This window comes from Pleurodeles waltl, chromosome 11 (assembly GCF_031143425.1).
Source record: "Pleurodeles waltl isolate 20211129_DDA chromosome 11, aPleWal1.hap1.20221129, whole genome shotgun sequence".
Taxonomy (NCBI): domain Eukaryota; kingdom Metazoa; phylum Chordata; class Amphibia; order Caudata; family Salamandridae; genus Pleurodeles; species Pleurodeles waltl.
In genome coordinates this window covers 536,820,909-536,834,698 of record NC_090450.1, presented here as the reverse complement: position 1 = coordinate 536,834,698, position 13,790 = coordinate 536,820,909, and the positions used below count along the sequence as shown (strand labels likewise).

Below are 13,790 nucleotides of genomic sequence, written 5' to 3'. Positions count from 1 at the left end.
ATTTCCTCTTCTTGACTACTAATAAAATCTTCCTTTTTCTTCTCTGAAGCTCTATTCAGAGCATCATCCAGAACCTTTTCAGGATAACCCCTGTCCTTGAACCTCAGATACATCTCTGCAGCTTGATGGTCAAATTCATCATCTTCAGAGCAATTACACTTTGCGCGGAGGAACTCTCCATAGGTAGCGCTCAATTTTAGCATTTGTGGAAACCTACATAAACCAATAATGCTTCCAGAAATTAAGCATTTTGTAGGCCATACCTGTTAGCAGATGTTCTTGTTGAGCAGAGTTTTTTGAATAAGAAAAAGATATTATGTGCACCTGTAACAATGGCAAATGCAGTTTGCTTAAATCTTCAAAGCCACACCGGTGTATAGAAGAATCAATCACCAAGAAGGACGTGATGCACCTGCTAGACCACAATAATACTGTGCTCTCCTCTCATATCTTGCAATGCCTATTTCTTATATTTGTACAATTTCTTAAACTTTACGCATCAGCTCTTTGACTAGGCCCAACATCACAAGTTTGTTTTGAATCTCATAACTGCACCACTGCTTGTTATTTTTGTTTCAACTGCTAACAATTAACAACACTTTTATGACTGTCATCCTAACTTTGATGTTGGACTTTTCCACTGTCTTTGCTTGATTACAAAATTCCCGTTCTCCTGGTTCATGCTCCTGCTGAAGACTCAATTTTTAGCCTATTTATTGTCTTTTGTTTCTCTTTAGAGTTCCTTATTTGCCTCCAACAAGCAAATATTGTTTTTTATTTCGCCCAGGAGCCCGAGCCTAGTTCTTTAGCAATGGTGGACAATACATATTTTTTGTTTCCAATCTAGGAGAGATAAATTGTGCTGCTCTTACTTTATTATAACTAGAGGTAGCTTATAGGAAGTGTACAGTTATAAACTGCACAATAAATATTTTTATTTTCTAATGGGTAACTATTTGGCAATTATGATTCTGCAAGACACCAAGTAACACTCCTAATCAATGGACACAGCCAGACGTCACAAAAGAACAGTACATCTAGAAATTAAGTAGAGTTGCAAGGAAATGAAAATATAGACATACATGGGCTTCTTCTCTTCCACGTCTAGAATACAAGGTTCTTTTTTTACCCTCCTGCTGAAGGAGGGAAAAGGATCAGAGACTGAGAACTATTTTCTGGATTCTGAATCTTGAGACGCGTGGCTTCCCACCACAACATAGTCTGTTGACGTGTGTTTCCATAGTTCAGTGTTTAGTTCCTACAAAAATATCTTCAGATTAAAGAATTGCAAACTGAGAAATTACCCTGTGTTGCAACTGAAATGAACTGACCAACAAGTATGGTATTACAGAAAATGGGCAAAATTGACATTCTAAAGAATGAGGCTACAGTGAAGGACTTACCAGTAGCAAAGATGGCTTTGTAGGGCAAACAAATATTCATTAAAGCTTTCAATTGGTGTCTCCTGCAGCACATAGTCAAATCGCTGTCCTGCATTCAACATGCCAACATTTATTTGTGGTGTTTCCTCCTTCTCTGGAGAAGCAGCCTCTTCCACTTTCAAGTCAACATCTGTGAAAAACAGAGAAGTTTAGTAGTCACTGTATCAGGTAGTTAAATATTTTAACAAAGGTTCCCATTGCTCTTGAATGCCTGTTTATAATTGTTACTTGACTTTATTACTTGCAGTAGTCTAAAGTTCAACAGATTCTGATGTCAGAAAGCAAACCCCTTCCACCAGTATGCAATAGTGCAAGAAATAGTCGGAGGAGGTACTTGTTGTGTGGAACTTTTACTTCAATAAAGAAAAATAAATAAGTTGTACTTATGCAGGATGTAAGGCCAATATGCATGTAATACCATTAAGAATAGGTTTATAACAACTGCCTTAATCAGTGAAGGACGGTCTGAGTAAGTCCTACCTACACCTGGCCCTTCACAACTCAAGTTATTAAATCTGCAGCAGGCGCATTAAGCCAGTAAACTCTTACCAACAAATGCTTTTTTTTTTTTTTTTTAAACACAACAAATATTTTATTGTTTTACAAAGCTGTTTGATGCATTATAGAGATATGTTGTAGTGTAACAGATCAGTAAATTGTCATCTTGTTCTTTTACTAAAATTCCTGTTTCAATATTTTCTTGCTACGATTTCTTTATGTTAAAACAATCACAATTCTAAAACATAAACAAAAACAACTATGTTAACTTCACTTGGTAGCCAGTCTCAGGACTCTGTTCCTGTACTTTTAACCCAGATGCTGACCATGTTGTTCTTACTCAACTAGGGGCCACTGGCTACCCGCTTGTCTAATTGTGGTCTCTCAATTTCTCATGTGATTCTATATTCTGGTTGCCCTCTCCTAGTTTTTTTTTTTTAACACAACTATTATTGTAATGTGCAAATTTTACTCATTATTGGTGTTAACAGTTTTAAATTCAGCTGTGATTGTATAGTGGGCTTGCAGAAACTTGGGTTTTCTCAATCCCTTTTTTGTTTCCATGGGTAGCAGCATTTCATGTTGGCATCTGAAAATACTATGTTCTTCACTTGCCTTCCAGTGCATTGCCACATGTCTTTTAGCAAATACTAAGGCTAAATCTATTAATCTGTAGGTGGCCCTTCTGTTTGTGGGACGTGGATAACAGCCTATCAAGCATATCTCTGGCGTGTAATCTATTTGTGCCTACCTTAAGTGGTTCTATAATAATTTCCTAGTGTGTTCTCACAGTTGTTGCAGGCATAAAGCATGTTATAAAAATCCACCTCTGCTTCTCTGCATCTATGGCAGCTATCCTACACCCCAGGGTAGACTTTGTTGACTCTTTTAGGTGTAATATAGGCTCAATGTGGATCAGGGTCTCTAACATTTTCTGTAATCAGAGCTACTTATGTTCAATGGAAAACATCCTGAACTGCTAACATTATTAGTGTTGTAATAGTGACCATTTCAGACAAGATTACAGTACTGGCCACCTCATGCAAGATTTTCAGCAGTGATCACCTCAATAAATTAGGGAGGTTGCCAGCAGTGATATAAAAAAGAGTTTATCAATTTGGAAAGCCTATACATGGATAATACATAATATTCATAGCTGTAATTCCCATGGTACCCGGTAATACTTTGAGTAATAAATTGTCAGCTGCTCCATTTTTTGTCACTCAAATAGCTTTAAATATGGAAGTCCCATTGAGCAGCATATTTATACCACGAGGGAAGGAGCGGGAAACCACTTTCTGCAGTCCATAGCATCACAAAGGTAACTCGACCTACAGGTGTCCTGTACTCTGTGGTTGACCCATGTGGCAAAGTAGTGGCTGAGAGAGTTAAAACTATAAGACTAGGATTGGGTGGAACTGCCCCAAAGTTGCTTGCTCTCTGCTGCAGCTGGGAGGTGAGGTCCCTGAAAAAAAAAAACTACTACCTGAGTCTGATCCTTTAAGTGCAGTGGTTTCCAATAAAACACAATGTGTTTAAACTTTGTGGACATTTGACAAGTTATCCCACCTAAAGAAAATAAGAGTAAAGGATCATGAAAGAAAATGTTTTTCCTCCCATATCAGCCATCTTCCTCATGACACCAAGGATCAAGAAGGTCTGAAATGGCCCTTTCCTAAAGCCCTTGACAAACAGAGAAACCTACACCTGACTTCCTGAACAATGTTGGTGCTGTAGGAAGCTGGCCTAGTGTGTGGTGGATACCTATGGTGTTGTCACCTTATACCAGCTCCAGGTATCCCCTATTAGTGAAGTGTAGGCAGTGTGTAGGAAGCCAAGGCTCTCTAGAGGTAGCTGTGGATGAACAGCTCAGACTTATCTAGGAGACAGGCAAAGCTTATGCAAAACCATTATAGTCACACATCAACCTGTCACACATGAAAAAACACAAAATTGAGGTACTTTATTAGAGTAACACAACACTAGATTACTTATAGGCAGTGTCCCAACTGGTGGTAAGTATACACTATATATATATATATACACACACACACACACACAATATAAATCAGAAAATAGCATAGAAACAACAAGCAGTGAGGGCCCTAGGGGAGGGCCAAACCATATATTAAGAAAGTGGAATGCGAGATACAGTCCCCCCACCCAAGGATGTGGAGTTGTTAGAGGGGAGCTGGAGGAACTAGGAACCCCAAGAGGAGAGTACCAGAGTGACCCCCAACGACCAGGAGGGCAGAGGTAAGTACCTGTTTCTCAAGAACTAACAGGAGGACATAAAAAAAGGATTATCAAGAACAGGACCAGTCTAGAAGAAACCAATGGTAGATTCTCGAAGGAGAGGACCTGCAAAAGAAGGGGACAGAGTCCAGTCCACGGAGTGTCCAGTGGGGGCAGGAGCTATAACCTACCCTTCTGTGGATGAAGAACCAGGTCGACGGGGGGATGAAGAAGACCAGCTGTGGAGCCCAGGAGCTGAAGAGGAGTCCTTGGAGCGGTGCAGATGGTGTCCCACATCGGTGGTCGGGTTGCAGATGGTCAGTGGTGCTGGAGAACCACCAACACGCCTTGGCAAATGCAGGAGAAGCAAAAGAAGAGGTGCAAGGCTGAAGAGGACCAGCAAGGCCACGGGGACTCAACCCTTGGAGGGGATTCCGAAGTGACCCTCAGCAGTCGGGAGAGCCAACAGAACCAGTTGCAGCCCCCACTGGCAGCAAGTAAAGTAAGTCACGGTGAGGCCCAGTCAGCCCACCTGAAGAGGAGCTCCACGTAGCTGTAGCAGCAGAGAGGAGGCTGTGCTTGGCAGGAAGAAGTGCTTGAGGCTGGGGCTACACGGAGCCTGAAGATCCCTTGGAACAGGAGCAAACAAGTCTTGGTAGCTGCAGGAGTCGCGGTGCACAGGGGTACTGTCCTGCAAGAGGAGGCAAGGGCTTACCCTCTCCCAAGTTCGACAGCTGGCAGAGTGGACCAAGGGGACCACTCCAGACCACCACCTCAGATGCAGGTTCCAGTGGAGAGCAGATCCACAAAGCCTGTTGTCGTTGCAGTTGGTGCCTGCAGATGCAGGGGAGTGACTCCTTCACTCTAAGGGAGATTCCTTCTTGCTTCTTGGTGGAGGCTGAACTCTCATTGACCCCAGAGGATAAACTGCTGGGGAAATGTTGCAGTTGCTGGAAGGAGCCAGAGAAACAATGTTGCAAAGCGAAGTTGTCACCAAAGTTGCAGCTTGTCTGTTCCTGAAGAGTTCAGTTGCGGTTCCAGTGGCCAGAAGACGAAGTAAACGATGCAGAGGAGTCCTGGTGGAGTCTTGCACGTCAAATCTGAGGACCCACCTGCAAGGGAGTCCCTAAATAGCCCTTAAAGGGGGTTTGATCACCTAGTAAGGTGACCACCTATCAGGAGGGGGGCTCTGACGTCACCTGCCTGACCTGGCCACTCAGATGCGCCCAGGGGCCTTTGCACATCTTGGTTTCAAGATGGCAGAATTGCGTGGCCACCTGGAGGAGCTCTGGGCACCACCCCTGGGGTGGTGGTGGACAGGGGAGTGGTCACTCCCCTTTCCTTTGTCCAGTTTCACGTCAAAGCAGGGACTGGGGAACCGGGAAATCGGTTTATGCAAGGAGGGCACCAAATGTGCCCTTCAAAGCAAACCGGTGGCTTGGGGCGGTTGTCTCCCAAGCCTTGTAACGCTGATTTCCAAGGGAGAGGGTGTTGCCTCCCTCTCCCACAGGAAATCCTTATTTCTGCCTTCCCCTGCTTGAGCTGGTCAAGCAGCAGGATGGCAGAAACCTGTCTGAGGGGTGGGAGCAGCAAGGGCTGCCTGGAAAACCTTGGAAGGCTGGTATTAGTAATACTGAGGTATCCTCTAAGGAGCCCCCGAAGTGCATGGAATTATACAACCAATATTGGCAACAGTATTGAGGTATGATTCCGACATGTTTGATACCAAACATGCCCAGGGTTTGGAGTTACCATTATTTAGTGACCTGTGACCAGTACACAGGTAAAATAGCTTCCCCGTACCTACAAAGTCCAGTGCAATGGAACTGGAGTTCGAAGCAGCACCTCTTCATCTTGCCCTGTGGGCTGGGAGGGCCTACCATAGGGTTGACTTGCAGTGACCTGTGGTGAAAGGGTTCATGCACCTTTTCACGCAGGCTGCAATGGCAGGTCTGCAGACACATTTTGCATGGGCTCCCATGGGTGACATGCTGCAGCCCATGGTGAACCCCTGGTGCCACAATGCTCTAGGTACCTAAGTTCCATATACTAGGGACTTGTAAAGGGGCACCAGTATGCCAGTTGTGTGGTGTGCAAAGTCCTAGGCAGCCAAATTTAAAGGGAGAGAGCACAATCACTGGGGTCCTGGTTAGCAGGATCCCAGTGAAAACAGTTGAAGCATACTGATAGCAGGCAAAAATTGGGGGTAACCATGCCAAAAAAGGGTACTTTCTTACAAGTGCCACTTCCTGAACGACGTTAGTGTCACTACACATAACACTAAGTACATGATTACCTTTCTTTTGGGTTGTTTGGAGGAAGTGAAAGCAAGGGATGCACAAACAGTGAGGCATGGGAGAACTTGATCTTCAGAATGACATGCAGCAGTATTAGTTTAAACACTTCAGTTTCTTTCTTAATCCACTTGAAATGCAAAGTCAAGTTATTTGATAGTGTTGCACTGGCGGAAAAGCTCTAGATCATTGGGAGCCTACTAATTATGAATCTAAAGACACCAAGTTACTAACAGTTCATTTCCAGCAGGTTGTAGGCCTTGCCTGTTCTATCCATGCTACACACCTGTATAGTGCTGCAGCTACTGGCACGAGAAAAAAATGCTGGAACTATGTTTGTGGATTTGGGAATCCAGAAACAATGTAAACTTGTTTCCCAAAAGGGCATTAAAAATACAGAATCAAAAATTCAGAAGCAGCAAAAACCTGGTGTTAATGTATATCAGTGGCCCCACTACAAAAAGAAAAGAACCTCAGAGCATAAAAAAGGTTTTAGGCAATGTCACATGGGAGTTTCACTCTGGTACCACATGCAACTCGGGGTGATGTGCTATGTACGGTTCACACATTTAGAAAACCTAAATCTGCAAGTGACTTTCTTTAGAGATCGCAATGTTGAGATGAAGGATGAAGTATGGGCTTAGAGGTTTGATTTACAGATAGATCGCTTGCTACGTGACTAACTCATCAGTTATTTCATGGGGTTTACAAGATGATGTTGAGTCAGAGTGCTTTTTTTTTTTTTTTTTTCTTTTTTTTTACCATATTGCGATTCCACACGTTTGGCCCTCCTTTTTGCCTTTTCCCTTCCTCAAGAGATTAATTATTGTGGTTGGTTGATGCTTGAGTTGGTACTACTGAGATGTGATGCTTTAACATATAGGTGTGGATTTACAATGTTTTGGTGACTTTCTTGCATAATAAAGACAGTTTAAGTGTAAGCATCTGACTGCAGTGTGGTACATAGGGTAGTTTCCCAAAGAGTCAGAGACATTGGTATAATCTTTCTGAAGCTATAAGCATGCACTCATAGTTAATACCACCGTACTTGGAGCAAACACCATCATATTATTTGCATCTGTGCCCCAGACAGCAAGACATACATAGAAGCCTAACCTCAAACTCCTTAAGTTGGTTTGTCTGGAAGATTCCAATGAGTTATTCTAGGGGCACTGTAACTATAGATAAAATGCAGTATAGTTAATTGTGATCTCACTCTTTGACAAGAAGCCAGTGTAGTGAATTGAGGGCGGATCTGATCACGTCTCAGGTTTATTATGAGGCAGACCACTGGAGTGTGGGTGCGTCTTATTTAAGAGTGATCCGTCGTAGATAAACATGTGCGGATGGTGCTGGTGTAGGCCAGCGAGGAGGTGAGAGCCCAGCTTATTTTATCAGGAAGGATCAGCAGTGTGGGATTCAATCCATGGATCCTTAAGTGTTACTGGCTGCATAAAGCTTATGACAGGTTTTCCAAATCAGATCGTGGTTTAGGGTATGTCTGTCCTTGAAATGTGTCAGGAGGCAAAGAAGTGCTTTACAGGTATTCTGGCGAAAAATCAAAGGGCGCACATGATGATAGTCTTGAATGGACACAATGTATTAATAGAATTACAGCTGTGCAAATAAACGAGAACGCTGAGTCAAGATAGCAGTCTGGGGAGGGGTAGTCACCAAGGGAACAGGTAGAGGGGATCACTATACCACTGCACGGTTTCCAACTGCAGCATATACATTTATTCTCATAGTATACTGTTTAATTGTTAACTTTATGACATACAATAATCCATGAAAAAAAATCGCTGAGGCATCAAGAATAGATCTACCACCCTTTTAATCATCATAGTTTACATACCTGGTTTAAAAACATAATTATTGCCTTAATACATTGGTTAAACACAAAAAAGTAGAGAGGTACTGACGACCTATTCTATCGCCCTTCTGGGATAATCGCATATCACAACAAAGTAAGAGCAGGGCTACTGATTGTGCATGTCCGTTCCTTTAATTTTGTGCCTTCCAACCTGGATCCCAAGCATCTACCTGGTCTTTGAGCAGACTTTAAAAAATAATAATTCTACCAGTGTTCAAGGGCGAATACCACCCCCTAAAACCACAGGTTTTAAACTATGTAGAGCCTGCCGCAAACAGGTGTCTGTGATGGACCCTCACAAAGTCTCTTTGTAGTATCTGGGGTTGGATCACAAATGCAGGGCCTGTGGCGACTGCACCCAGATGGACCAGGAGGTGAAACTATGTTGTCAAACACAAGAAAACTCCATGAGCAACTGGTCGAAGACGAAAGGAAGGTCTTGATCCCATGGCAGATCATTGTCACAGTCTTCTATTAAGTCAAACAAAAAGCACAAGAAGTCACAGTGGGAATTAGTCTCTTCCTGCCACTCAGTCTCCAGAAAGGGCGTAAGGGCATGAGCGTGCCTCCTAGTCTCACTCCCAGTCTCTATTGTGGGCCATTCTACATTTGCTCCTGAAGCACCCTGAATGTCCAGGTCCATCAGTGATGATGCCATCTTTAGAGACCTTCAGGGAGGCCATGCTGCCATATTTGGCACTTTATTGGCACCATTTGACATGCCTTCTGGCTCCAAGGATCCGCATGGGCCTCCTCCAGTTAGACTTCCACTGGCGGGTCAAGCCCTCAGTGCCATCTGCACTGCTTGGAACCATATCGGGTTCAGCACCTTTTTTGGTGCACGATTCGGCGTCTTCACATGCGCAGGTTCCTGGCACATCAATGCTGATGCAGGGTAAGGATGTCCGGCCTACAGTGTGATCAGACGCTTAACCAAATCCACCACAACCGTGACCAAAGTAGTGCCCATTGCAGACTAGCACCTAGCCACTCAGCAACACTTCAGACTCCAATACTTTGGTCTTACCACATGGTAGGTCTCAGACATTGGACAATCGTTTCGGCACATATTCAGGTAACAGTAACTATGATGACAAGGATGACTATGTTCCTCAAAATGACGTGGAAAACTCATGTGAAGGATTCAAAATACCAGTGGGCTGGACATTTACCAGATTCGGGCTTTATGTCCCCCCACAAATTCTGGAACAGAGAAAAGCACCTCCTTTGCTCTGGTGATATAAACAGCGGCAGGAACCTCAGACTTGCAGCTACTAACCATAGTCAAAGCTAATGTACTGATGGAAGTCTTGCAACTTGGCCAGGATCCCACAGAGCCAATATTGCCATTTAATGAGGCCCTTACAGATACCCTTTTGGGCACTCAGTCCAAGTCTCGTTCAGGTCTGCCTGTTTACAGCCAAGGCGCTCACTGCCATCACCCTGCACCCCTCAACCCTACCTTTCTTACTCAACACCCAACGGCAGAATGTTTGGTGGTACAGGCGTCCTCCAGCAAAATCAATCCCATGGCAAATGGATAATTTCCTCTATGAGCCTTGCTCTGAGATCAGGAAATGCCAGCTGTCTTCTCGGCTGCTGCAATGCCCTTGTGGACCTGGTAGCACAAATTCTACAGACTGTTCTGGATGATCTTTGGGTGCCCTTTATCCAGATTATTCAGGACAATTGCGTTGTTGTAAAGTTAGATCTGAATTGAACACAACTGATTGTTTAGGATGTGCATTGGGTACCAATGTGCTCTTTTGTGCCATGCATGGATGAGGTCTTCGGGCGTCTTCATGGATGTTTAGGCCTCCCTTATTTACATGCTGTTTGATGGCTCTCACCTTTTCGGCGACAGAGCATTCTCAGCCTTGGAATTGTTCAAGCAAAGCTGAGCCACAGCACGTTCTTAGGCCTTTCTGCTTCCAAACTGCAATTTCATCAGCAAGATTGCCCTCCCTGTGGCTTATGGAGGCTTTCCATTCCACTAGTACCAGATGCCTCCTGGCCAAAGCCACTGATGTTCTCAGAGACAACCGGAAGCTCAGTCCCCAGCAACTCCAGCGGCCACAAAAACGCTTAGTGTGTCCTGGCCAACACACAGCCACCTTATTGGAGGCAGGATCCAATATTTCCTCCAATGGTGGCTGGCCATCACTATAGACAAGTGCCCAAATTATCCATTGGGCCTATGAGCTTCTATTTCTTTGGATACTGCTGCACCCTCCACTGCCTTCAAGGTGGCTAATGGAGGACAATCTGTCCGTCTTACAGCAGGAAGTGTAGGCCTTTGTATAAAGGGGCCACAGAGAGACTTCCAGCCTCAGAATCAGGAGCTGGGTGTTGCTCCTGCCACTTCCTTGTGCAGAAGGACAGAGGTATTTGTCCTATTTTATTTCTTTGCCCTCTTAACACCTTCCTGTGGAAGGACAAATTCAAGATGCCGAGTCTAGTCCAGGTCCAATAAGCCCTGGCACCTGTAGAATGGATATTGGAGTTGGACCTGCAGGATCCTTATTTTCGCATTGCTGTTCCGCAGGTCCACAGGCGCTACCAGCGGATCAAGGTGAGCCAGGAGCATATTTAATTGCAGTGCTCCCCTTTGGCCTCACCATAGCCCCTTGGGTGTTCATGAAAGTGATGGGGGGGGAATCGCAGCACACCTTTGGAGATTGAGGGTACCAGTCTTCGTCTATTCCAATGCTTGGCTGTTGAAGGCTCATCCAGTGCACTGGTCAACTACCTCCAGATGACGGCAAACCTGATAACATCACTGGGGTTCACTATCAAAATGCCAAAGTCTCACCTGCCCTTCGCATTTGCTTCCATTCATCTGAGTCATTCTGGATATGGTATGTTTTGAGCCTTTTCCTTAGAGCAGGGAGTCCAGAACATTCAAGCAATAATCCAGATTTTTGGGCCTTTGTCCTGTTTCTCAGTATGGATGACCCTGAGGCTTTTGGAGTTGTTGGTCTCCTGTATCCTCCTAGCCAAACGCCCCAAGTGGCACAGGCAGGCTTTGCAGTGGAACCTCCAATCCCAGTAGGCACCACATCAGCGAAATCTGTTTGATTGTATCCAGATTTCAGAGCAGACTGAGAAAGATATTGAGTGGAGGCTACCGGACCGCGATTGGGTCAGTCGCAGGCCCCTCTCCTTACCCCACCCACAACTGACTGTGGTCCTGGATGCATCACCGCTGGGTTGGGGAGGCCAGCTGAGTAAGGTGGAGAACAAAGGCTTCCGGTCTCCAGTGGACACTCAACTCCGCATCAGTTTTTTGGAGTTGAGAGAGATTTGCTTGCTGTTAAAGGCCTTCCTACCCACCATCAAAGGAGGTCTGGTGCAGGCACTCACGAACACCACTGCAATATGATAGTGGATGGACACCACTGCAACATGGTAGTGCAACAAGCAGGGCAAGGTGGGTTCAGTGTCAGGAGGCCCTACGCCTCTAGAAGTGGCTGGACTGCCAAGGGATTTTTCAGGTTGGTAACCACGCGGCAGGATCTTTAAACTTCAGGATGGAAGAACTCAGCCGCAGGCACCGAGCAGATTATGAATGCCCTTGTACCTGGAGGTGGCACAGGGCATCTTCCACATATGGGAATAACCCTGGCTTAATCTTTTCAGCACTGCCAAAAATGTGCAATGCCTTCAGTTTGATGTGCTCATGTATGCTTTCCCACCACTGCCTCACCTGCCCAAAGTTCAGAAGAAGATCAGGAATGACAAGGCCCAAGTTCTCCTAGTGATACCGGATTGGGCCAGGTTACTGTGGCACCCAAAATTCCTGGGCATGAGCATCTGTCCTCTGATCTAGCTGCTGCTTCAGGAAGATTTTCAGTGACGGCAGTAGGGGAAGGCGTTTCACTCAGTCTGTACAATTTGCATCTCTATGCTTGGATGCTGAGTGGCAACTGCTGATTCTCTTTGACCTGCCATCAGTTAAAACATTGCTGTCATCTTGGCAGTGAAGCATCCTTCCACAAGATCAGTGTATGCCAGTTATTGGGACAAATTTGTGGATTGGTGCGGCATTCAAAAAACAGACCCAGTATAGGAAAGCTGTCTGAAGTTTTATTGTTTTGTTATGTACCTAGTGTAGGACAGACTTGCTTTGTTTAGGGCTCGTTACATGCTCCTTTGACTTTTTTTGCTGTTGCTGGATCAGACTTCGTTATTTAAGTCACCTATCATGATAAGATTTATATAACGTATACAACATCTGTTCTCACCAAAACCCTTTCTGATGCCTCAGTAAGATTGGAACTTAGTACTCCCTTTTTTGATGTGCACCTCTTTAGAGCCGCTGCACAGTTGTACCTTGAGACTTCTGACCTTGAAAACAGGCTTTCTTATTGCCTTAACAATGGCTAGACGTACGCGTGAGCTCCAGGGCCTTTCTGTCAATCCAATGCATGCAACCTTCTTCCTAGATAAGTTGGGTTTTGAGTACCCGAGCTTCATTTCTACTGAACGTGGTTACTCCTTTTCACGTTGGGCAGGTTATCACCCTTTTTGCAATGTTTTACTTCACCTCATCCCTTTAACTAAGAAGAGGGACTCCATCAGTTGGACCCTAAAACAGCTTTAGGCTTCGATATTGACTGAGTGGTTGGTCAGCGCTTTGTGGAGTTTTCTGGAGCACAGAAGGGCAAGGCAGTGCAAAAATGGACCATCTCTCGAAGGATTATTCTCTGCATAATGATCTGATAGGCACTATAGACAGGCCCCAAAAAGCTTGTAGACTCATTCCACCATGGCCAGTGCATTACACGTGGAGTGCTTGTCATGGATATCTATCAGGCAGCTACGTAGGCGTTGGTGTACACTTTCACAAAGCACTACTGCCTCGCCAGTCAGATCCGTTCGGACGGGCTTTTTAAACACTCAGGCTGCAGGCCTTTTTTGTCTGAGCCAGTTCACTGACCCACTAACTTGGGAGTCACTACTATGAAATCAATTCACAAGGTGAGAAATCTAGATTTATTAGGAGAATCCATCAGAAGAAAATAAGCGAAAGATGCCAATATTTGAGAACTACAGTTACAGGTAAGTAACTTGCTTTCTCCTCCAGTATTGGATCTTTCACAGATTCCCATGCTTGAATCAGAATAGCAAGCTGTTACTGCATGCATGTGTTTATATGTGTGTGTGTGTGTATATATATGTGTATATATATATATATATATTACCTACTGGCAGTCGCCAGTAGGTTGTTATAGTTAGGACCTAGTTTCCATAGAAAAAGCGTTTTTTGTTTTGCCAATAACTTTGGCACAGCTTGACGAATCTTCACAAGATTTTCAAAACGAATACGATTGTCGATTAAGCTGCTGTCTGGAAAGTTTCAGAGTGATCCGTAACGCAGGGGCCGAGAAAAAAGGAGGGGGTCCCAAAATGCGTTTTCCCCATGCATTTTCCCATAGGGTCTTCAGG

General features: G+C 44.6%; 1 protein-coding gene across 2 annotated transcripts in view; it reads right to left on the bottom strand.

Annotated features, from left to right (window-relative positions):
- Positions 1 to 13,790, bottom strand: part of DDHD2 (DDHD domain containing 2) — a 440,822-nt gene that overhangs the window by 65,285 nt on the left and 361,747 nt on the right. For both annotated transcript variants that reach the window (XM_069213949.1, XM_069213948.1), the window contains exon 16: positions 1,404 to 1,572. In XM_069213949.1, the coding sequence (XP_069070050.1) occupies positions 1,404 to 1,572 (169 nt within the window). The remainder of the gene's footprint in view (positions 1 to 1,403; positions 1,573 to 13,790) is intronic.